Source organism: Abramis brama, assembly GCF_963993115.1.
Source record: "Abramis brama genome assembly, chromosome: 21".
In the NCBI taxonomy this organism is placed as follows: Eukaryota; Metazoa; Chordata; class Actinopteri; order Cypriniformes; family Leuciscidae; genus Abramis; species Abramis brama.
In genome coordinates this window covers 13,953,538-13,978,433 of record NC_139983.1, presented here as the reverse complement: position 1 = coordinate 13,978,433, position 24,896 = coordinate 13,953,538, and the positions used below count along the sequence as shown (strand labels likewise).

Below are 24,896 nucleotides of genomic sequence, written 5' to 3'. Positions count from 1 at the left end.
CTAATTTTAGTACCTGAAATTAAATGTTTTATTTTATTTTTTTTTATTTAAGTTAGTTGTCAAGGTAACATTTCTAATTTTCATTTCTTTTTCTTAAATTGAAGCTTTTCATCTAATTAAATTATATGTATAATTCAGCTTTATTTCAATAAATGATTTTTTGTTATATAGTTTTCGATTTAGTTATCAATAACACTGGTTTGCACAAACTTTTCAATGACTTTTCATAATCTTTGTTGAGACGCATAAATAAAACTAAATATTAAATCACAATACTAAGAACACAAATTGCTCATTTGTTTTATTCAGTTATTTTTTACTGAATAAGTACTACTGACAAACATCATATTATGTAACTTTAATGACATGTTATGAACATGCAGTTAGTAACTACACTGATTTAAGTCTCACAACATAACATAAGAAGTTATAAGCTGTTAGGGTTAGGTATGTATGTTTTTTGATTCACTGAAATCATTCATTTTGGGAATCAGATTACACTGTTTTTGATTCACTGAAAAGAACCGACTCATAAGAGTCTGAAAGATTTAGAACCCGTTCTAAATAAAAGTTTCCTTTCCCTAAAGACAGGCAAATGATATGTTATCAATAACGGGTAATCAACTCAAATTATAGTATGTACACATGAACCGTACCCCAGATCCCATTTTCAAGCAGACTTGTGTGTGGTTCCTTGGTGTGAACTTTCACTCCAACCAAACAAACCTAAATCTGATGTCAAAGAGATTGAGATTTACAGCACAAATCTGAGACAAGTCTGACTAACAGCTTCTGTAGCACTTATTGCTTTAGCCAGAACAACCAACACAAGTTTATTTGTTTCCTCAGAGGGGGGAAAACCTGGCAAACCAAACAAGCTGCGAGTCTTTCCATTGCACCTTCTAAACAGGTGAGCCTGTCTTCTTCTTCTGGAACATTCAACCCCGCCACGGGTGAGGGGAAAGAGGAAAGAGGAAACAAACAGAGAATGAGATGGAGAAGATACGTTATAGGCCGTGTGGAGCCCGTCTTCTCCTCCTATATGCGGCTGTAAATGTTTGGACTATGTATAGGTCTTCGCGGGCTAGTTTAAAATAGGTGCCCAGCTAACATTTCAAGTTCCAGTCCCTAAATATTAGCCATTTTCCCTAAATACAAACCTCCACAAAGGATACCTTACAAGGGAAGAGCTGGGATGGTATGTGGTGCTTAGTTGGGGAGGTGAGAGGGTGTTTGTGTGTGTAAAGAAGGACACAGGATGCTCTTCTAATTCAATTTACCAATGTTCCATGGTGATTATGAGGAGAAAATTGACAATGTTTAAAAAGGGTCTTATATATTGTTACATTTTATTCTTAGTCAAGGAGAGAGTGATGTTTTTTACTCTTACTCCACAATCATAAGTAAGGTAAATTAGCATCTGAAAAGTACATTTGCACCTATTTCACTTTGTTGACCTGATACCCTACATGACTGAAGCAGTCATTATAAAGTATTATATTTTATAATATTAAAAAAAGTATATAGATAAAGCAGTAATTTTGTGCCTGTGTCACTTTTTGTTGACCTGTTAATCTTACATGGACCAAAATCATAATGACTTCATGTTTTAAAAGCCTACATCCTGAGGTTGCTGGAGGAGAGTTGTGAAACCAGTCCTTTGTGCTGTTGAAACTCTAAGTAGTCAAAAAATAAAGAGGATCTGGTAGAGCAGTGCTTTAAATGTGCCCTTATTTATATCCTCAGCTGTCTCCTTCATCAGAAAAAAAAGACCCTTGCATTCTTAGCTGGAAATATCGTGCTCTGACCACAGATATGTTCAATCTGAATATCTTTGTTACGCCCACAGCACGGCTGTGTTCTGAATGCTCCTACATGCGAGATAAAATTGAAGTCTTAAGGACAGCATCTGAATTGTCCTGGAGGAAATGGGATTTGAGAGGGTCACTCACAATAATGTAATTTTTTAAAGAGTTGCTGAATCTGCAGCTGTTTTAATCTCACATGCCAAAGAAAATAAAGCAGATAGCTTAGATGAAACACCTGTGGTTATAGACAGACTAAGCAACAGGAGACAAAGAGTGTCCCGGGTTAAGCCAAAAGTGAAGAATAGCCCACTCACTTGTGTTGGTCCCACTGCCTGTTCCTACAGCATTGATAGTGGAGGGCACAGAGGATGCTGGGTACAGTGAGAGGTGGCCGTTTTCACAGCCCTGTTGCTGATGCTGCTGCCAACTTCCGAGCCCAGAGTCCCTCGAGCCCTGCCAGCCATTGAGGCGGTCATCCGACCCGTAGCGCTGGTGGTGGGGGTAGAGGTGCGGAGGCTGCCCGTGGTGAGATGAAGACACGCGCTCAAGGGAGTCTCCTGCGCCCCGGGCAGCCGCCCGCTCCTCCAGGTGGTTGAGCCAGAGGGCGAGGTTCGCCCGGTCCTCGAGGGAGGTTGCAGGGTGAATGAGGGCGTAGGACAGAAGCTGCCTGCTTTCCTCCAAGTGCCGGCCATGTTCGATAGTGTGGCTCAAGATCTTTGGCAGGAGACTCATGTACTCCACCTTGGCCTCGACGTTGCCCGGTTTAAGGAGAGGCAGGTGAGTCAGAACCAGAGAGATGACCCGTTCCTTCGTCTCGCTCTGCCACTGACTGATCAATACTGCAAAACAAAAAATAGACAGTAAATATCATTAAGTTAGGAAAAGGTTAGCATGAGTTAATAGAAAAGGCAGTTTAAAATAAAGAATGAAATAAAAGGAATTCAAAGTATAGCATAAGTTTACACCTTAATAAAATAAAAATTAAATAAAACAAATGCTAAGGGAGGTAGGGTAATGATCACATGTTCACAGAAAAGGGCACATTAAAAATAAGTAATAAAATAAAAGGAATTCAAGGTTAATAAAATAAAATATGAGATTAACTTGAGCAAAGTCATCCCTGTTTTTCATTCTTCCTTTAAAATAGCTGCCACATTTTAAATCTTTTTTTGAGAGCACTACTCATAACCAGGGTCACGCAGCCTATTTTAACATGCCTCAGAAACTATAGGAACTATAGATATTTTGAGGTCACGACAGAGGCTTTGTCCACCACCAATAATAGAGAACGTCGGCCACGGAGTGAACTTCTGGCCACTTCCAGATCAGGTCTATGACTCATTTATTCTCTTGGTCTGCCTTTTACGTATAACCACAAATGGGATCCAGGAATGTCTTGTATGATCACAATCTCATGAAAGCTAGAAAAAAAAATGTCTCACTCACATTTTTAGGATGACTAGGATTGTTTTTCATAACCATATTATGTAAAAATAATAATAATAATAATAATAACATGAGAAAATAATGATATTTATTATTTAAATTATTAAAAAATAATTAAACATCATTGTAGTATGTGCTACTACCTTTAATGCGGACTTAAAGAAATCATTATTTTAAATTGTGAGTCACAACTGAAAATAATGGGAATTACAAAAAGTAACTTTATAAGATGATGATCTACACTCAAATACTTTTACTTGCCTTTATTAAAAAGTTTCAGTGGGACATAAAAATGTAATTCTTCCTCAATGAACAAAATAATTGCAAAAATGATCACATCTGGATACATTATGGTACTAAGAATTTGCGCTTAGTCCCAAAAAAGTTCTAAAAATAAGTCATATTTGTTATGCAAAACTTTTCCCTGTTTGATTTTGGGACTAAATGAGACCCTGACACGTTTTGACCAGTATGCAAAACTAGAAAATAATCATTACCATAAGATCAATAGACATATTTTGCACTTCAAAAAGACAACAATGATTGTAGCGTTAATGAAACAGGATCATAAATGACTGTTTCATAAGTGTGTGCATGAGTAGAGATGATTCAGAGGTCTTCTGTCATGTTTAGCAGGGAGCTATGCTTGTTTAGACCACATCATACCAATGTCATGCTAAAGAGAGACACACAGACTTGAGGACAACTGGGGACCAATGATTAAGTGTCTCTCTGGGAGTCTTTTTCAGGCACTTCCATTTTTACTGATGGGCCAACGGGCTTCAAGAGTGGTCCTTTATCTGAGACTTTCAAGCAATATTCAGTATTCAAACCCGCAACTTATCAGTTACTAAGCCAGACTTTAAGGCAAAATCTATTTGTTATAAAACACAAAACAAAAAGTGTTTGATGGAAACATTTAATCAAGTTCATGTCTTCAGTACTAAATAAGACCATGTGTGTGCAACCACAGTCACAAACCACTAAAAACATGCCATGTTAAGGGGTGACTTTCGCAAGATGTGACAAACTATGGAAAAAAGAAAGTTTCTGAAATCAACATTAGACAAAAGCGCCAATTCAGAAACAAAGGAAAATCCAATATGTGGTGAGAGAAGGTTATTCATCCACCACAACGTGTCACCACTCAGCCCGGTTCAGTTTGTGCCTTGCCAAAGGTTGTGATGAGTTTATCTGGTAATAAAGTCCTCATGACCCTCAGTAACACTCCTCTACTAAAATTAGAGCCCAGCATTCAACTTGGCCAGCGTCCTGCTCTACCTCAGTGGTTGCCAGCTCCTCTATGGCTCCCACTCTCCTCCATCATTACACAGTTCTTCTTCCTTTGCTCCACCCATCCAGCTGGATATAGAGGGAGTGCTGCTGCTAAAACAATGCAACCTACTCATCTCAAGGATTCTGACTTCCTCTGCCACCATCCCCCCGTTCACTTCCTTCAGGATCCGATCACAGAGCTTCCAGAGAGACGGTAGCCCTCTTTCTCACACTCTCCCTTTTCCATGCGTCTCACTGCTGAATCCTACATTGGGAATTTTGCAAGAACAGACTCACCAGATATTGCAAAACCCATCTCATGTGTGAGCTAGACAAGTTCAATAAATAATCTGAGTTCAGTCAGTTTTTTGCATACTTGCATTACGTTCTGACACATTTCGGAACATAACACATACCGATAGGCCATTAATTAATAACCAATAAATTGCTGATATTAAAATTCTATATTATCAAGTTCTATTATTATAGTATTTTGAATTAGCTTTTATTTTTATGTTATTTAGTAATTTATGTGCTTTTGAAATTTTTAAGGCCGGTTGCATAAACCGCTAAGACTAGTTTTACAAGCAAGACAAACTTTTTTTTTTAAGACCGTTCATAACTTATTTAAATTAGTTGCATAAAAATCTAGATTGGCCTATTCTGGTACCGAAAAGTAAGACTGGCTGCCCCTTGACAGTTAGTGGGTCATACTAGATCTTAAGACACTGTCTTAATATAATGGCTATGTTTATGCAACTGGCCCAATGTTTATGTTTATGCAACTGAAAAATGTTGGCAAAATGGTCTAGTGACTTAGCCAGCTGTTAAATTCCCAAAAAAACCTTTAAAACCAGCTTGACCAGGCTAGGAGAGCACACACAGGACGAGCAAACCTGGATTAAGCTGTTTTTATCTGTAATCCAGTGTAAAACATACTAATTCATATCTCATAGCTAAGCAGTCGGTTCATAGACCCCGTTCTTGTGGAACGTAACCCTCACAGGAATGCGTTTCTCTCTGACTCTCCTTCTGTGCCCACAACTCTCTCCTTTTTTTAACTCTTCTTTTGACTTATCCATCAAATCGCCTTCCTTTTACAGTATTTAAAGTGTTTACAACTATTAACTAAAGTATTGGAACGAAAAAGTTGGATGTGACTTAAAGAAAGAGAGAGAAAGAGGCCGAAACGGAGTGAAAGCAACACTCTGCAGGGAGTCTGTGAATCACAGTTGATTCACAGCGGTCAGTCTGAGGAAAGCCCTTCTTCAAGGCTTCACTGAGTCATTTTTAGACAGTAAAACAATGTGTTCCAGTGAACTCCACGTGGCGCCCGCTCTCAGGGAACAGAGCTTTCAAACATCCCTGAGTTCGGCCGTAATTTGTTTTTTTCTCCACCCCTTGCACTTAACCTTCCGATTGGCTTAAATTAGAAGCTGCTCTTCAATGGCACAATGTTTGAGTGCACAAACTACTCTAGAGGAGCGAGGCCTGAGCAAAAACAATGACTGAAAATATTCCTTCTGAGTGAGCCTCACTAAACACATTACTGTCTTTATGAGCAGGTCAATGAATCATTCAACCAACTGATTTTGTTCAAGAACGAAACGACTGACTGGCTGAATTTGGAATATCATGCTATCATTCTACTCCTAATTTTAACATACAAAGGTCTGACCGAAATTGTAAGAGTAGCAATTCAAATTCAGCCACTGTGTTTATGAGTGAGACAATGAATCATGAATCGACTTCGGAACCAATCACAGACATATCCGATGAGCGCCTGAACACAATGGCAATTAAAAAATGTCAGTACCGACTTATACCGAAGTTGATACTTGGTACTTTTTGAATTTTGACAACTCTATTCAGGAATAAAACAAGACTGGCTGAATTTGGAATGTCATACAATCATCCTACTTCTAATTGTACATATAAAACATGAAATAGAAAGAAATAGTAGGCTAGTAGAAATATAGTAGCATGCTACTAGTACGCTATTTTGAATTCAGCCATTGTTTTTATGAGAGTCATTCATTTAACTGATTACTGATTAAATCTCATACACATAATAATACTAATAATCAATGTCAATATCGAAGTGTATCTCCTGGCATAGCAGGGTGTCAGAGTCGATATGTTGCATATGAAGCAAAGAAGCCAGTGTGATGAAGAGAATACAGCCAGCCTTGTACATCAACAGACCTTTAACAAACAAACAAACAGAATACAGACAGACATGCTGTTCACCAGATGGAGATGGGTGATTAAACCCAAGCAGTGCACATTAGAGACCATTCAGCCGACCGTACGCAGACAGACATTTTCCCCTTTTAATTAGATGAACTTTGAGTCACTTATAATGAGAGACTGAATTTAAACCCCCTGCAGGCCGGTCACAGCATCAGTGCCCCTCCTGAATATGGATACACGCCTGGATAACATGCAACCCCCCCATCCTATGTCATCAGATGCTCCATTAACACCAGGGACACAATTGGCGGCTGATAAAAACACATGCACAGTCATACAAACAGTCACGCACATGCCTACGTATGCATGGGAGGAGATGTGTTTGTCAGACACATGATTCTCTCGAGCTAAAAATAGGATGGCCACAACACCAAATCCAAACACCAGGGGACTGGTGATAACACCCTATTTATACGAGACCATCAGAGACGGCATCAACTGAAACCACACACACCCTGTGCTGACACACTGCACACAGTAAGAACGTCACTGAAATGTGGTTTTGTGACCTCATTTTCACCTTGGTCTCTTAAAAAAAAAAGTACTATGGTATCAGATTTCCATAGTGCATCCATAGTCTTACATTTTTTCTAATATAAATATACACTCTATTGTCCAATTTTGGTCAGCCCATGCCAACTGTAGCCTCAGTTTCCTGTTATTAGCTGATAGGAGTGGCACCCAGTGTGATCCTCTGCTGCTGTGGCCCATCTGCTTTAAGCTTTGACATGATGTGCATTCAGAGATGCTCTTCTGCAGACCTTGGTTGTAACTAGTGCTAATTTCAGTAACTGTTGCTTTTCTATCAGCTTGAACCAGTCTGGCCATTCTACTCTGACCTCTGGCATCAACAAGACATTTTTGCCCACAGAACTGCTACTCACTGGATATTTCCTCTTTTTCAGACAATTATCAGTAAACCCTAGAGATGTTGCGTGAAAATCCCAGTAGATCAGCAGTTTCTGAAATACTCAGACCAGCCCGTCTGGCACCAACAATCATGCCATGTTCAAAGTCACTTAAATCACCTTTCTTCCCCATTCTGATGCTCAGTTTGAACTTCAGCTGATCGTCCTGACCATGTCTGCATGCCTAAAAGCATTGAGTTGCTGCCATCCATTTGACTGGCTGATCTTTCTGACCCCAAACTTTTGTACATACTAAAAGGTACTTCAACAGCACCATCATAGTGTTTTTTTACAGTAATAAAATAAAACTTTAGGGTAATACAATTCATAATGTGGCTGCATCCACAGTGATCCTGGGCTCAACTATTGTCCAATATTTGTCTTGTTAGCACAACAAACACAGCAAGAGTTGGTTTAGAACAGGAGCATTCCTTTTTTATAGTTGTTGAGTCAACAAAGTAAGGACACAATGTGTTCCTGGGAGGATGATGCACCACTTTTTAATCTCTTCGGAGGGAGACAGTGGACACACAACGTCAGGTTCAGGAATAATGCCAATAAGCACCAGAAGCAGCTGTAAAAGAACCAAAACTGCTGTATAACACATCAGAAGGTCTAAAAATTAGGTCTGTCTGTACTCTTTTTTCCACTTATGAGGGAAAAAACAACAACACTGGAATTGGTCTGTGGACACAGTACGAACTTGCACCGAGAAGATTTTTCCAATAGGGAAAGAGGGGAAAGGAAAAATGGCCTATTTGGAAAAAGTGGCTAGAGAGTGAGAAGAGAAAGAACGAGAGAGAGAGAGAGAGAGAGAGAGAGAGAGAGAGAGAGAGAGAGAGAGAGAGAGAGAGAGAGAGAGAGAGAGAGAGAGAGAGAGAGAGAGAGAGAGAGAGAGAGAGAGAGAGGATGCCCCACCCATCCCTCTGGCTGCTTGCTCCAGCTCAGCAGTGCGGAATGTTCTGGCATACCACAGGTCTAACAGAAGAATGCACAGTTTCCGACTGGGGTGCGTTGCATCCGAAAGGACGCTGGTTAGACACATACCTTCTTTTTGAGATCATCCCCCTCAACGCTACTTTAGCAAACACTTCCTTAAACGGGCTCCCCAAGATCTAATGCATTCAGCAGAGTAGTGGGTGGAGAGAAATACGGAGCATCATTGATATAGAGAAAGGAAAGGGAGGGGAAGAGAAAAGAAAAAAGTAAGGAGAATTACCGTATGGCTAAACCAAACACCATTCCACCTAATGACCAGTGGAAACACTTCCATGTGAAGGACAGAGGCCCATTGAAAAGATTCCCAGGAGTCCGGAATAAGACACTCATGTGAGTGGGAAGCTGGGAGGAAAGCCTCAGATGACACTCCAAGAAGTAACAGAGGAAAGAATGAAAAAATGACAGAATCGATGTGTGGTATCCTGAAATGACACCCACGGGGAGTGTGCGTGAAGCTCTGGAGAGGCTGACGCTTTAGTTGGCAGAGAAAGAAAGAATGTAAAAGAGGCCCCTGTTGAACTTCAGTGGCCCCACCTTTCTTCAACAGCAGTTTTAACAGGCAATGGCTCGATCTCTACAGGTCTCCACAGGCCCGGACCCCACCGGCACCCTGTCTGGGCCTTATAGTGCACCTAAATTTCAGTATGTACAGTAGCTGAGCCAAGCCATACAGATAACAAATTGGCACTGCCCATTGGGACTGAAATAGGGTTCAGTGAATTTATTACAAGTTCTTGACGGCACAAAGTTATTGCATTCTCAAAACTGGGAATAAACTTGTATGCAAAGACCATGTTTGTTTGTGGGCATGTTATGTTGTAACAGTCAGTTACGCCATTATTCAGCTCTCAGGCCAGTTGAATTTGTGAAGGTTTGACAATCATATTTGATTGAAATGAGGCATGATCATCTTCCTCGGCCTGCCTCAAAGGTCCTGACCTTCTGACTCCTACACAGACAGAGCTGAATTAATTACCCAGAAGGTGTAAACATGCAACTTCAGGTCATCCGGCCCCTCAGTTCCTCTTCGCACACAAATCGCTAAATGTTACGTCTGCTGTAGAAATTAGAGAATGAGGCCGACAGTTCTAATTTTGGCTTGGCAGGCTCATTGTACTGAGAGTGTCTGTACTCACGCATACACTTTCTTCCTCTCTTCCTTTGAGCCAGTGATATTTATGGCCGCTAATCCTGTTCGATGTTGGAAATAGCAGCGCAGGCTAACTAACCATTGAGCTCAGCTGGACAGACAACAAAGTGGGAAACACCTGCCTCTGTCAGTAGACACAGCAGTCACAGTGGCTCCGAGTCATCTGTGCGTGTCTCTATTGTTCAGAACGGATGATGAGCTCCCGCTATCAAATGCAGGAAGCTCGTCACGTCCCACATGTGAACCTCATTCACTGACCCCAAAGCGTTTTTTCTATCTGATCTTTAAGATGTTAAATGAAAGCCCCGAGAAGCCCCGAGAAGCTTTCAATCTGTGAAAATGAGCAATGCTGTTTCCATCTTGACCCAAATGTGCTGCAGTGCAAAAACAGGTTTGGCCTGATCCTTAAAAAAAAAGAAACATTCCGATATTTTGATTATCTGTGATAATCGCTGAAACAACAAACCGCAAAAATATGTCGACTATGAACAATTCCTCCATAATCACAATAATGAATGGCCTAGTCATTGCATTTTTCTTTTGATATGAAGGATTATGATTGTTTTGCTAAAGACTGCTAATATTTCACCTCATCAGCAGTCAGTGAGGAAACTAAGGCCTCAGACATTGGCCCCAAAAACTTGCTCCATTCATAACCCCCAGATAGGACAACCTCGGGCAGGAAGTGCCATTGTAACCCGACGACCGTAACAGCCGTAAAAGATGTGCTGGAATCAAACGGAAGTTTAGTCTACCTGTGGAAGCCCAAGGGGATGTGTGTGTTTAGCCACTTTAGTTAACTTTTGTGACAAATGAATTACTCCATGTACAAATATTCCATGTAGTCTTTCAATTAATAAGACTAAAACAGTAATACAATGTAAAACAAACAAACAAGCATGTCTCATTGCAGGACATTTTAATTCATCAATAAATGGATGATGTTAAAATAGTATATTTAAGTAAATTTTTAAGGTAACACGCCGACTTTTTGGGACTTTAGCTTATTCACCGTATCCCCCAGAGTTAGTATCTCTAGTATCTCCCAACTCTGAGCGAGCTCTCTGCTCCTCACCACGGGGCTTCTCAGGTGCTGCGAGCAAATCACTTCACCTTCTGAGAATATAGTTCCCAGTATGTATACGGTTAGAAGATGGCTGGGTCTCATGTGACTTTGTTATTTGTACACGCTGTGACTATACAAATCACAACATGTAAATAGGAAAATGTTGGCATTATTTTGTCACTTATTGGGAGCAGTATGCTAGCTGGAGCCATTTACCTCCAGTCTTTGTGCTAAGCTAGGCTAGCGGTGGGTGCGTTAGACAGAGTTACGGCACTCACGGAGATGAAAAGGGTATGTATGGACTTATCTAACTCTGGGGGATACGGTGAATAAGCTAAAGTCCCAAAAAGTCAGCGTGTTCCTTTAAGTAAATTACAACAGTATCAAAAATGGATAATCATTTTCTAAAGATTAAACTGTTTTATCAAATTGCTGGTGTTTTTAAAGATTAGCATTAGATGACAACAAAGGTTTTGTACTTTTTTTTAAAAAAATAAAGAAAATGAGCATGCACAATACCATGCACAAATATCCCATACTGGTGATATTGATAATATCGAGCAGTATCTGACTGATACGGTGCCAATATATTCTGCAAAAATCTAAAATTATATCAAAACAATTATACCTTTAATGATCAAGTTAAAACTGATTTTTTTGTTAAAAAAAACACTATGAGGGGCAAATAATAATAAAAATACTACTTTTGAGCAAGTCCCAAGTCAAACCTGATGTGTTCCTATAAAAATTGAGCCTAAAAAAAAATAAAAAATCAGGCTTCATAGAATTTTTTTTTTTCTCAAGGAAACTTTGGAGACAAACTTTGGCACAATGTGTCACTGTAACCAGATGGATGTAACATCTATAAAAGCCTCGACTGATGGAACATCAATTTAGTCTACCTGTAGACGTTCCAGGGGTTTGTGTGTGTGTTCCTGTGGCGCAGAATGTCACAGCTGGAGCTATTCCTGGAATGTGAGCCTCAAGTCTGCGGATTTGAGCTCAGAGAGCTCTATTTAAGGAAATGTCTGGGCCCCTGTGCTACTTGAACCCCCTCCTCATTCAGCGATCATTATTTTCCTATTCGGAAGAAATCTTTATTTCCGTACCTGCAGGAGAGAGAACAGAGATTCTTTTGCGAGCTGATCTGTGAAAAAAGTCCCATTTAGGGCAACTGAAAAGAACACATCCTCAAACTCAAATGCAAACCCACTCCTGCTTCACGACTGTCTGGGAGCTGAACGGAGTGGTGGGAGGGGGAGAGTCTCAGCCTGACCTCTTAAAAGCGCAATCAGCACTTTTGAACAAAGTCTGCATTGTGGCACCGTGATGCAGCTGCCTGCACTATGTATTGCAGCTGCAGAATAACGCATACTAAACAGTAGCCACAAAGAGACATGACACCAGCCTCACCAAAGACACACTCGAGCGAAGCAAAGAGAACTGCTAGGTATGTGAAGAGCGAGTGTCTTGACGCATTGTTCTCTGCTGCAGTCAAGCGTGCACTGACAGCTCAACCAAAGTGTGGCACGAGCTACAGAACCGGTCTGATGGCGTGGGAGACAACCGAGAGGAGCATGAGGCAGGACACAGGAGGTGGAGAGGAGACCGTTGAAGAGGAGAGCCTCACCAGTAGATTTCACCATCTTTTAAGCAAAGACACATTCAATTCATCAAAAGTGACAGTAAAGACATTTAGGCTATAAAGTTGGAACAGATTTCTATTTCAAATAAATGCTGCTTTTTAACATTCTAATCATCAAGGAATCCTGAAAAGTGTATCAGTTTCTACAAAAATATTAAGCAGCACAATAGTTTTTAACATTGATGATAATAAGAAATGTTTCTTGAGCAGCAAATCAGCATATTAGAATGATTTCTGAAGGATCATGTGACACTGAAGACTGGAGTAATAATGCTGAAAATTCAGCTTTGCTTTTACAGAAAGACATTACTTAATTTTAAAATATATTAATAGAAAACAGTTATTTTAAATTACAATAATATTTCACATTACTGTTTTTTTTTTTACCAAAGCCTATATAAAAAAAACCTTAACCGCAAATTTTTGAACAGTAGTACATATGTATAGTATACAAATGTACAATTTACAATAAGATTTGTTAACATTAACTACATTAGTTAACATGAAATAACAATGAAAAATACTTGCAAAAAAAGCATTTAGTAATCTTAGTTAATATTAATTTCAACATTTATTAATACATTATTAAAATCAAAAGTTGTATTTGTTAATATTATTTAATAGACCTGAGCTAACATGAAATAACGAACAGTTAAATAACATTTCATCTCACGGAATGATGATAATATCAGAAACTCTCAGTAACGGTGTTCATTTCGAGTCGGACAATAATGCCTACAGAGTCAGAGTGCTGTATAGAGATGGAACAGGTATAGTTTAGTAGTTTAATTACGGTTATTATAACGTATTTGTCATCTGCTTGTATGTATCCATTATTTATTAATAGCCTACAAGTCTGCTGTTTCGGACCAGGTCCGAATGATGATCAAACATATACTGATGAGTTTAATAAAGTTTATTGTACATCACACAAAAGATAAAGCGTCAGTTTTACTTCAGAAAATCACCGTAAGAGCTGAGTAAACACAGTAAGTTATAAGAAGTGGCAAGTACATAAACGAATTTCGGTAGAGTTGAGGGAGCATTCCTGTGGGCGGAGGTTAGTCAAAAAACGGTTCTAGTGACGTCATTAAAGAAGGAAGTAGAGGGATGTAGTCCAAACGGGCCGTTCGATGTAGGCGACTTCTGTTAAATAAAATATCTCGCTTGGCATTGAACTTTGAGCTTTATAATTTTACAGATATTATTTATACTCTAACAACAACATCACACACTAACTAAAGTTTGAAACATGGGATCACGAAGAACGGGACCTTTAACATTACAAATGGAACCTTTTTGTAAGGTGTTAGCCATATTTTCATAGAAAATTTATTTAAAAAAATCTACTACTAAAAAATCATATATTCATCTTGTCTTATATCATCATCATCTTATTTATATTTTTTATCTACACAGCCATATTCATTAAAATTGCAATTTTATCCATAAATAAATTACTTAAAAATAATAAACCACTTGTTTCATCAGTACCAGCTCAACATTTTTTTTTTAAATGCAAGAAATGAGCCTCTTTAAATGACATATTTCTAATGGTATATCATATAAAACAGAAAAATGGTAAATCGTTCAACTCCATAGCCATGGTAAAAATGAATAATTGGATGTGTTATAGCCTAATCATCATCATGTCCAGGGATCAATCAAAAGCTGATTGATCTCAAGAAAGACTTATCTAGCAAACCTCAAGACAACATAAGACAAGAATCTCCCAAATGACAAAATGCCACATGCATGAAAACTGCATGTAACCAACATAAAAGAAGATTGCTATTGCTGTCTCAGCTAATCAAACCGACTTGCAGTTGAGCGCAATTGTATAGACAAGACCGCAAATTAAACACAGTCTCCTTCAACAGCAGCAGAGATGCCATAAGGAAAGCAACTGTTCTCAGTAAGGAGAAAGGGTGATATATCTTATGCCTTTCAAGTACCTGCATGTCATCCATTCCTTTTCGCTGAGATGAGCATATTTTGCCATTCATTAGGATGAGAAACAGGTGATGTGTAAGTTATCACCCAGACTGACTCAAGTGCTGATGTCATCCAAGCTCAGCATTTCTCTGAGGCACCTTAACAGAGTTAACATCGGCGCCACGGTTTCAACAACTTTACTTAAGTGAAAAACAAGAAGTGGTACCAAAGTAAAGCATGTCTGAGAGGGCAAAGTTAATGCTAATTACACTACATTGAGCTTCTCTTCAAAGATTTTCAGTTCAATTTTGACATAGCCAAATGTTCAAGGTCTTCTGTATACAACAACACATTAATATCTAGCTAATGTTTAATGCTAATACATAAATACATGTTTTTGCCATTAAATTGACATTGACAACTCATAGATGATCAAGGCCGGGTCAAAAGGATTTTTTAATATTATTAATGTCAGTTAATTGAGTCTGGTTGAGAGGAACTTTAATCGATATAGAAAATGTATTTCATTATATTGATTATAAATTAAAACTGATGATTGATTATGTTATGACCTGTAATGGTCCAATATTTTAGTGTATAAGACGACAAAAGGTTCAGATTGAGTATCATGATCAATATTGTTACCTAGCATTTGTTATTGTATTTTCATAAAACCATTTTATGGTTTAACCAAAAACTATGACTTTATAAAGACCAAAACATAAAATGTAATTGCTCTAAAATCGCAACTGTGCTACAGTGCTACAGTATTTTGTTTGTCTAGTAGTTTTTAATCGATGGTCTAAAATTGAAAAAAATGAGCATCAGCGTCATTTTAGAGCGTCAGAGGGATAGTTCACCCATCTTCATTAGTGTTTCAAAGAAGAACCAAAGTTGAATGCTTTGTAACGATGTGGGTAATCAACGCCAACATTTCATTTTTGGGTAAACTATCCCTTTAAGGACTTTGTGTTTTACTAGCAACAAGTCATAAAATCACTATAGAGCCAAAAAAGACCTGCTGAACAAGAAGAAGAGGGTCTTCAGGTCTGGAGATTGGGAGAGATAAAGCAAGTGCAGGTATTGCAAAAAAGACAACTCTATTGTATAAGGGGAAAACAGTCTAGCAGAATAATGTGAGAGAGGTGGTATATTGATGTTTTATCCAAAGCAACATACAGTACACTTAAATCAAAGAAAATTTGACATCTTACTCAAGAGCTCATTTGGACAACAGGTGGATGATGGTTTAATTTTACACACCAAGCCGACGTCAAAGAACTATAGCAACGACGAAAGCTGACTGTGTTGTTGCCTTCTCATCGGCTGCGTCTCGGCCAAAAAGCTGCGCTTGAACACACCAAAAGGACTAAAGGCGTGCGTTCTGCACCTTCGTATAAGTACCGATCTATATCAGCAGGTATCAATAGTCTATTTTTGTCATTCAAAAAGGGAAACCAAAACTAGGACTACGGATAAACAAACCATAAACAAAGCAGCGCATGCTTACCATTTTGAATATCAATCACGCTGATCACATTCTTCATTCCAGTCAGCTCATGTTATTATGAACATATTCGTGCATTCGAAAGCTCAAGTAAGATGATGTACAATTATTACAGTCTTCTGTCTATACCGTCTCGCTTTCATCACTCGTTTGCTAATCAGTTCTCTCTCTCACCAACGGCTCAAAATGCCAAATCGGCCTAAAAAACCCGGATGGCGTTGGACTAGAGACTTGGTGTGCCAGTCTTTACACCAGCGATATTGGTGATACAGGGACTATTAGTGACTCCAACAGGCCAGTAACCTGGTAGTGCTGGAGAAGTTCCTAGGAAATTGTCCTAGTATCCTTTCTGTTCTACATTCTACATGACAGACAACATCAGCTCACAAGAAGTGTAATGTATGTCCTACCTATCAACGTCACCACTGGCCAGACATAATACTCAAGTGCTGTTATTTTAAAATGGTCAAGCCAACACAGAAGACAAGGGATGGGCTTTCACACTGACTCAACTCATCTTATCCTTTCAAAAAGGGCTGACACTATGAAAAAGGAGAGTTTGATTCAGAGCAAAAAGGAATATTTTGGCAGGTTCTCCATGGCTCTCCCTAGGGTTGCGTATGAGTTCACGGAACACACCGAGGGCCAGAAATAAACTGTTTGCTCATGCGTGGGTGCGATGTAACAGTTCGACACCCAAACCAGAAACAAGCACTCTTTCTTTTCCAAGCAGCTCATTGACGTTCTCCAAAAGGCAGAAGAGGAAAAAAAACACAAAAAACAGGCCGGACAGGAGAAGGGTCTGGACACTGGTCACTAGGGGAGGTGCGTCTCAAGGTCAGTGGATGAAGGCAGGCAAGCACACAAACCTCATAATCATAGAGTAACATTATTCACAATTTTAACTGACTTCTCAATGTAGCCTTAATTATCTTCCTTCGCAAATGTAATACTTACTCGTAATGTGTTCAGTTCCTCTTTTAAGAAAATAATCAAAATCATATGTAAAAAGAAGCTGTAAAAAGCTTACACACAAAAGTAAAAAATATATTTAAATATATTAGTCATGTTAAAAAAGATAGCATTTATTGTTCTTTTTTTAAAATCTTTTTTAAAAAACATTTGAAGGTATAATTAGCAGTCCTAAATTAACTATTACATTTTCAAAACTGTATGGCATAAATAGAGTATATATATCGACGCACAGCAATAAAAAAAAAGCTACATTTTAAACATTGCAAATAAGTTTACATGTTCTGTTGTGTGCATGTTTCCAAATATTTGTTAAATAAAATTTTGCTTCTTTCCTTAAAGAGGTGATGACATGAGAAATCACATTAACCTTGATCTTTTGACATATAAGATGTCTTTGTATAATTAAATCATCCAGCAAGTTTCAGAACTTAAAACTTTCTCCAGATTATAAACAAAGCATTTATTTAATCAAGCTCCAAAAATGGCTCGCTTGGATGTAGGGGGACTTGTGACGTCACATGGGCAAATGCATTTGCATATGCCTGCCTCCAGAGCAAGACATCGACGAATAGTTTTACATCATCACACCATAGGCCCCACCTACTGCCGCTCAGTCACTTAACGGCTAACACTTGTCTACACCGCATGCGAGCGTCGCGTCAAAAGCAAATAGAACCCATTATAAACACTGACGCGGTCTACACTGGATACAGTATACAGACGCCTGTTCACTTTACTCCACACGCTTCAGTCTGCAGACAAGAGGACAACTGTAGAGGAAATAGAAGTGTAAAGGAACATTCGTTTTGACACGTCCTGTTAAAACAGCTCATTTGCGTCTCTGTACAGACTTGCAGGAACAAGTGTACAATTTATTTTTAATGGCGTCCTGGATCGCTTTGGAGGATTATACACCTTATGTAGCCCCACCCCTTTCCAGAGCTGCACTCATTTTGTTCTGTCTTCCGGTTTGTATTCCCACAGCATGAAGGTAAGATCTTACGATTAATGAATGAACCGCTCGTTTTAAAATCTTCCCGGACATGTGTGACGTAGGCGGAAGTGCCGACCCAGTGTTTACAAAGATAACATGCAAAGAGTAAGTCAAACGCCCTTCACAAAAGAAGGTGAAACAACGATGGCGGACGATTTTGATGTTGAAAGAGAAAATGAAATCGAGTTTTTTGCCCTACCCTACCTTCCGCCAACATCACGTGTGTTGTTTCCAACGTGAATACATAATGCGTGAAGCCGTGGACGCGCATCACAGTGCTAGTGCTGCAAGATGAGCATTTGTGGTTAAAAAGTATATAAATTTGTATTATTTTAAGAAAATGGCCGATCGTTTGGCTATATAAGACCCTTATTCCTCGGCTGGGATCGTGTAGAGCCCTTAGCTGCACTGAAAATTCAATTTGGACCCTCAACCCGTTGGTTCCCATTGAAGTCCACTATATGGAGAAAAATACTGGAATGTTTTCCACAAAAACCTTAATTTCTTTTCGACTGAAGGAAGAAAGAATAAAGAATAAAGCTTTATGCTTTGAATAAAGGTTTCTGCGAAATGCATAATTGTCAAATTAACCATATTATGCTATGATTATGAGTACTTGCCAAAGTCTATATCTATAGGGCCCTAACCATCAATGGTTAATCAATCATTCACAGACAAATCCCAAAGCAAAATCAAAAGACCAATACATAAACTGATTTATGGGAGATTGAAAACCCTTGAATTCTAAAGCCATAACATTTCAGCTCTAAATGTAGATTCGCTACATACAATAGTTCAACAGTGGGAATGGGGGACAACGATCAAACAAATGACTATTTAGAAATCTCAGTATGTCAACACAAATACTCTCCCGTCACATTACCCGTCACAATGGGGAATGTCAGTTCAGTCCAGCTGGTTCGGTTTAAATACAGTATGTGTGTTTGACATTTCCGAAGGTACATTGCAGCATCTCACAGAGAGGCCACCATGTTGGAAAAACAACTCAGAGAGCCTTCATCATCTCAAACACACACACACAGAGGTATGAAGTCAGTCATTCATAACAACAGTGCCCCTCCTGTCCGGGCTCTACTCTGCCTCTGGGCTGTGAGGTGGAGGGGTGGAAAAAGGGCCAAGGGTTAAACACCAGCTCAGACAGGAATAATATTCCGACAAACATGTACCCTCTCTTGTTTACGCACATAGACTTACACACACTCTCTGTTTTATCTGAAGTCCACACTGGATGGAACGGTCGGAAAATTCAAACAACAACAAAACCTAGGCCAGGGCTGTGTAGCTTTGTGTGTTTTGCCTTCACTTCTTTCATAGATACTTAATCGCACATATGCCAACTTAAACCACTGTACTGATGGTGTTTAAGACTAATATAACTAGATGAAGGTATCATCACCAAGTAAATGTAAACTCTACTGCACAAAAACAGCCTTTTTAGCATTTAAAGTGTAAGATATGAAACTGAATACAACATATGCAATTTTACCTCTGACTAACAAACAAAACACACATGCATTTTGTTAATGTGTACGATGCTGAGATGAGAGGCAAATAAGTTGCATCATTTGGGTCAGGGGAACAAGGCAGCTCCTTCACAGAGGGAAATAAGTAGGTCATTGTGGATTCCTCTTATTGGCGCAGTTCTTTCCAAATAGTTGCATCTTTCCACTCAACTTCCAGCTGCGAGTTAACTCTGAATACACTATTCTAATGAACAGGGATGTCTTAAAGTGGTCATTTACAGGTTTATAAAAAAAGAAAGAAAATTGGACTTTGATTTGAGGATAGAAGAGAATACTCATTAAAAAATAAAATTCAACATGACATGTCTAATCAAAATTACAATTGATATGTAATAGTAATATAATTATATGTAAGATGTATAATAGTAAAAAATGACAAAAATTGTGTGTGTATATATATATATATATATATATATATATATATATATATATATATATATATATATATATATATATATATGAAGACTTCAGATGCAAAAGCCTCTAAGTGCCATCTGAAATTTTCTTCTAAAATGAGCATTTTTTTCAAGCTCGTATGTTTAAGTTCAGTAATTTCACTTTAATGACAATTAATAGGTCATTTTCATTGCCATTAAAGTGAAATAACTGAACATAAACATACAAGCTTGATAAAAATGATCATTCTAGAAGAAAATTTCAGATGGCACTTAGAGGCTTTTGCATCTGAAGTCTTCATATATATAGTAGTGCTGTTGAATCCATTATTCGTAACATAAATGTCCTTGTTTATATAATATATGCGTGTATGTATATATGTATACATATATTATACAAACAAAAACGTATGTTATATGCGATTAATCGCGCACTAATATTTTGACAGCACTAATATATTGTTAACAGATTATTGATTAATGATCTAATTATATATGTAAAATATACAATAAAATTATTATTTTTAAAAATTATATATATATATATACATACATACACACACACACACACAAACACATACCTATATACATACACACATATATTTATATACATAACATATACGGTCAAATTTACTATAATTATTTTATATGCAGACTATATTATATAGAAATCGTATATATATTATATATTTCTGCATAGATAATAAATGAATGTAAAAAATGTATTAATGTTTATTAATCAATTTGATCAATGTCATTTCTAATTTGCCATCTTAAATACACTATATTTTCCACGCATAAAACCACACCCAAGTCAGAAAATTCAAAAACTGTAAAATATCAACGTAAGATTGGTTAAAATTGTGTTGATCTAAACAAGTCAAAACGTAACCTTCATACAGGAAAACAGACAACTAAAACGTCTGAAGTGAGATAGTTAATGAGGGCCCAGGCTAAACCAGACGTCTGCTTGAATGAAAGAAAATACGCTGATTAACCAAAGAATCCCTACCGTCTGGTGAGTAATAGGAAGCTGACATGAGCTTTGGGCTGGACTGCGTAATACTGCCCTTAGGTGAATCGCACAGGTAGGCATGCACAGACAGTCACATTTGGAGTGCATTAGAAAGGTCACCACCACATACAGTACAAGCATGCAAATCCACCATCTGCAATAACAAACCAGCATCATGGTCATACCATCATCAACGTATGATTCCAACAGCATACACCAGAAATACACCATCCAGAAGAGTTTCAGATGGGCTGCACCCCGTCAGCTGGTTTTAATGTCAGTGGACACACCAGGGTGAGAAGGACCACTTTAAAAAACTTCATGAGTTCTTCTTTGATGTCTTCATCTTGAAGTTTTAGAATAACAATGACAGAGCTGCACTAAAATCCCTCATATAAAATACAACACGCACCACTACAAGGAGGCTCTTTATGAGTCCCAGCCCACTATAAACTCTGATGGGAATCCCATGTTTGAGTTTTAGGGCATGTATGTGTGCAAGAAAGAAAAATACAATACTTCTTTCTTACGGTACATTTGTCTTTACGTATGAAATACCCTCAGGTCATGCCTTCAGCTCAGCATGTTGGTCTTGTAAATAAATGAATGTGCTCTTTCGTCATTAGGCAATTTTCCATGGTCACATGCACACTCCCTCAAATTTAGCCTAAAACTATGGATACAAAATCACATATTATGCTTTTTAAATACAGATTGGAGTCAAAGCAAATCTCTATTACACGAACCTGGAAGTTGTACCAATGTCTAATGGGTAGGTTAAAGACACCAAGAAACCTCTACATGAACCAAAAGACCTGGGTGCACCTGTTCTTAACAGGTACAGCTCAACACCACGCGCTCGCATACGGTTAGTAGTACTGGCAGAAAAGGTGGTAGCTTCTGTACTGACCTGGATTATTGGCTTCCCTTTCCAGAACATGCAGCTCAGTGCAGTCAGCCAAGGAATGCTCCAGACAGAGCTGAAGGAAGCGTGCTTGGGTCCGACTGACCCGCTTGAGGAGAGATAGTAACGCCACTGTCTGTTCACACTCGTTCCAACCCTTAAACCAGCCGGCGAGGACTCCCACCTGGTCACGAAACATCATGATCTGGTGGGCAGGCTCACAATACCAAGAATTGGAAATCAGGTTCGTCGAGAGGGGGAGCGAGAGATGGCCACGACCCAATGATGTTGCTTTGCAGCTTAATGGAGACTCACCACACAAAAACACACTTGCTTTTGCCCTCACTTGAGGTTTGACAGAGAATAGCCCTTTTATTTGCTAGTAGGTACCAACGTATTGCATCTTTGTTCTTGGGTTTTGGGAGTTAGGCTTGGTAGTAGGAAATCCCTGTTTGAAGCTTTTGATGTGGTGTTCGTCAGAGCTCTCCTGCCCTCTGGCCACTTTGGGCTTACAAAACGTTCCTCAGCTTTCCTCCAGCATACAGTGACTGTCCAGCTTTAGTCTTGATGGCATTTTCCACAGAGAACATCTCCTTTCTGTAAAAGTAAAGAGTAGAGATTATATAGTCTATACTTCAGAAGAAAAACATACACAAAAAGGCAAGCCCTGGTAAAAAATGTAATCTTAAATGTCATCTTAAAGCTGGGAATTGTGTTTTGGAAGCTGCTTTATAAACCATGCTGTTCTTTTAGCTGTTCAACCAGTTCCAAAAAAAGCATGACTACCTTATGCTGGTTTGGCCAGCTGATAGTCTACTTGCTATTAGTCTACCAGCTAGTAGACTATCAGCTGTATAGTCCATAAATTCTGAATCTCATTGTTGGTTTCCGAACCCTTTGGAATCTGTTGGTTGACTCTTTCAGACTGACAGTGACACATACATAAAATTTCTTCCAAGAAACACAAACAGGGTAACCATTTATACCAAGTTGGCAAATATCAATGGTTTCAGTCCATGAAACAACTCTACTTTCCTTTCCAGCGACAAAAACAAACCTGTTTCATCCATTTGTGTTTCATTCGTAAATGAATCAGTTTGAGTCGTTTAAGAGAATGAATAATGTGTTCATTTCAATGCACAGACTTCTAGTTTTCGCTCACAAGCTTACTATAGTACAAGAAATTAGCATTAGTTCATTAACTAAATGAAAAAAGAAAAGAAGAAGAACAACAACAACGAGGCATCTCGTTCACGAATGAAAGGAATAAACTAGCACATCTCATTCAGGAACAAAAGAATCATCTCAATAGTGACTCTCACATCTATCGAGTTGATAGTTAAATTCTGCACGTGTCACAATTACATAAAGGACAGAGAAGAGGAGAAAAATGTATGATCTTTCACAAATTAAGAATAATTCATAAATGTCATAGGCTACTACTTAGGCCTATTCTATGGGGTAAAATGTCCATTAAAAACACCTTTTTCTGTGGATTCATTTACACAGATTAATTGTTCACCAAAAGACTATCTATGTGCGCTAACTAAGTAAATATAGCCTATTCAATTTTTATTTAATACAGACTTAGACTATGTTAGCAAAAACCTGTTTTGGACTAAGCGACTCTGCGTTTAATGAATCTTTTGACGATTCAATGACTCAATCACACAAAATAGACTCGCTGATCGCCACCTACTGACATAACGACGGATCCTGCAAACAAAGAACAAATCCTTTTTAGTGATTCTAAAAATTCCGAGTCTGAAATGAATCAAAACATAAGTATTTCTGAGGGGCTAGTTGACACATTAGCGGGCGCGAGCGAGTTTATAAGAATGCTGTTATAGTGAGCATCTATTAAAAGCACGCGCTGACGTTACACACACACACACACACACACACACAGATGAACTGTAAAAGGGAACTCCGCAAGAATAATGCAGCCTCAATATCTTTTCTGAGTCCTGTATGGTAACCTAAATTACACACTTACCTCCAAAAGCCTCACATGTGGACAAATAAAAATAAACAGGCTTTCAGTTTCTATTCGCGTCCATGCGGTACTCAACGATCGATATCCGAACTGAATCGCAGACTGTCCAGAACATTCCCAAAAATTGTTGCTCGACTGTCCCTACTGTAAGTCTGTACAGCCCTCATTTTCACAACTCTTTACATCTGAAGCATTTCCCCACTCTTAAGTCAGCAGTGTGGTTGGTTACCCTGCCTAAATCCCTTTATTAAGTATAATTAATGAACAATCCAAAACTTTTAATAAAACTTTTAATAAAACAGATGCGTTGCGATTTCCATTTTTCATACTCAAAGATTTCCCATAGAAGGCTACCGTTGTAGCAAAAAAAGCTGGGACGAGAGATGTTGCAACCCAAGTTTATACTGTAAAAGGCTTAATATACTCTAGTAAAAACCCTCAGAAGTGACTTACCTAAAGGCGCAGTTGCATTGGTGCTGGTCGCAGGACAGGACTGGACTGGACGGGACGGGGAGCGGTGCCCCTTCACTCTGGGTCAGTGTGTTTGTCCATCTTGACGAGGTTTTTCTCCCCGCAGTCAGTCGCTCTTGTTTAAGCAGCAGAGGAGAGTCTCGGCATCGCTTCCCACATGCTAATAATTAACACGGAGCATTACGTCAGGGGCTTGGCAGCACAAGGAAGCACAAAAATAGAGAATGGAGTTAGGGAGCAGATCGTATTGCTTATCCTACAGGAGACGACTGACCGGGAATCAGGGATTTTTTTTATTTTATTATTATTATTATTTTTTTGGGGAGGAGAAAAGAGTCCGAGAGGTGTCCGCATCAAACTGGACGACGTTACGGCAGGAATGGAAGTTTTGTTTGAACTGTTTAGAGGGGAGGGGTAGCTAGATAAAAAGTTCTGTTCGTCGAAGTCTGAGGACGTTTTTTTTTTAGAATGGAATTTTGTAAAATTTGACCTACTGTGACGCGCAGAATGTGGGTTACAAAGTGTCGAAAAAGGAAACTTGGACACATTCGATTCCGCCCTTGAATTCTTCAACTACAGCGAGGCTCGTTGCAGTAGCGGATTCCGTCCA

General features: G+C 38.7%; 1 protein-coding gene across 2 annotated transcripts in view; it reads right to left on the bottom strand.

Moving 5' to 3' along the window:
* Positions 1 to 24,881, bottom strand: part of samd4a (sterile alpha motif domain containing 4A) — a 39,631-nt gene extending 14,750 nt beyond the window's left edge. The window contains exons 1-3 of one of the 2 annotated variants that reach the window (XR_014603903.1): positions 24,269 to 24,422; positions 21,826 to 22,416; positions 2,123 to 2,647 (exon numbers count right to left, since the gene is read on the bottom strand). Coding sequence is in view for 1 of the 2 variants with exons in the window: in XM_084096059.1 (XP_083952185.1) it covers positions 2,123 to 2,647; positions 21,826 to 22,021 (721 nt within the window). In the remaining variant the exon portion in view is untranslated. Of the gene's footprint in view, positions 1 to 2,122; positions 2,648 to 21,825; positions 22,417 to 24,268 lie in introns of both variants that reach the window. The other variant, XM_084096059.1, reaches the window with a different exon arrangement.
* Between the last annotated feature and the right edge of the window lie 15 nt (positions 24,882 to 24,896).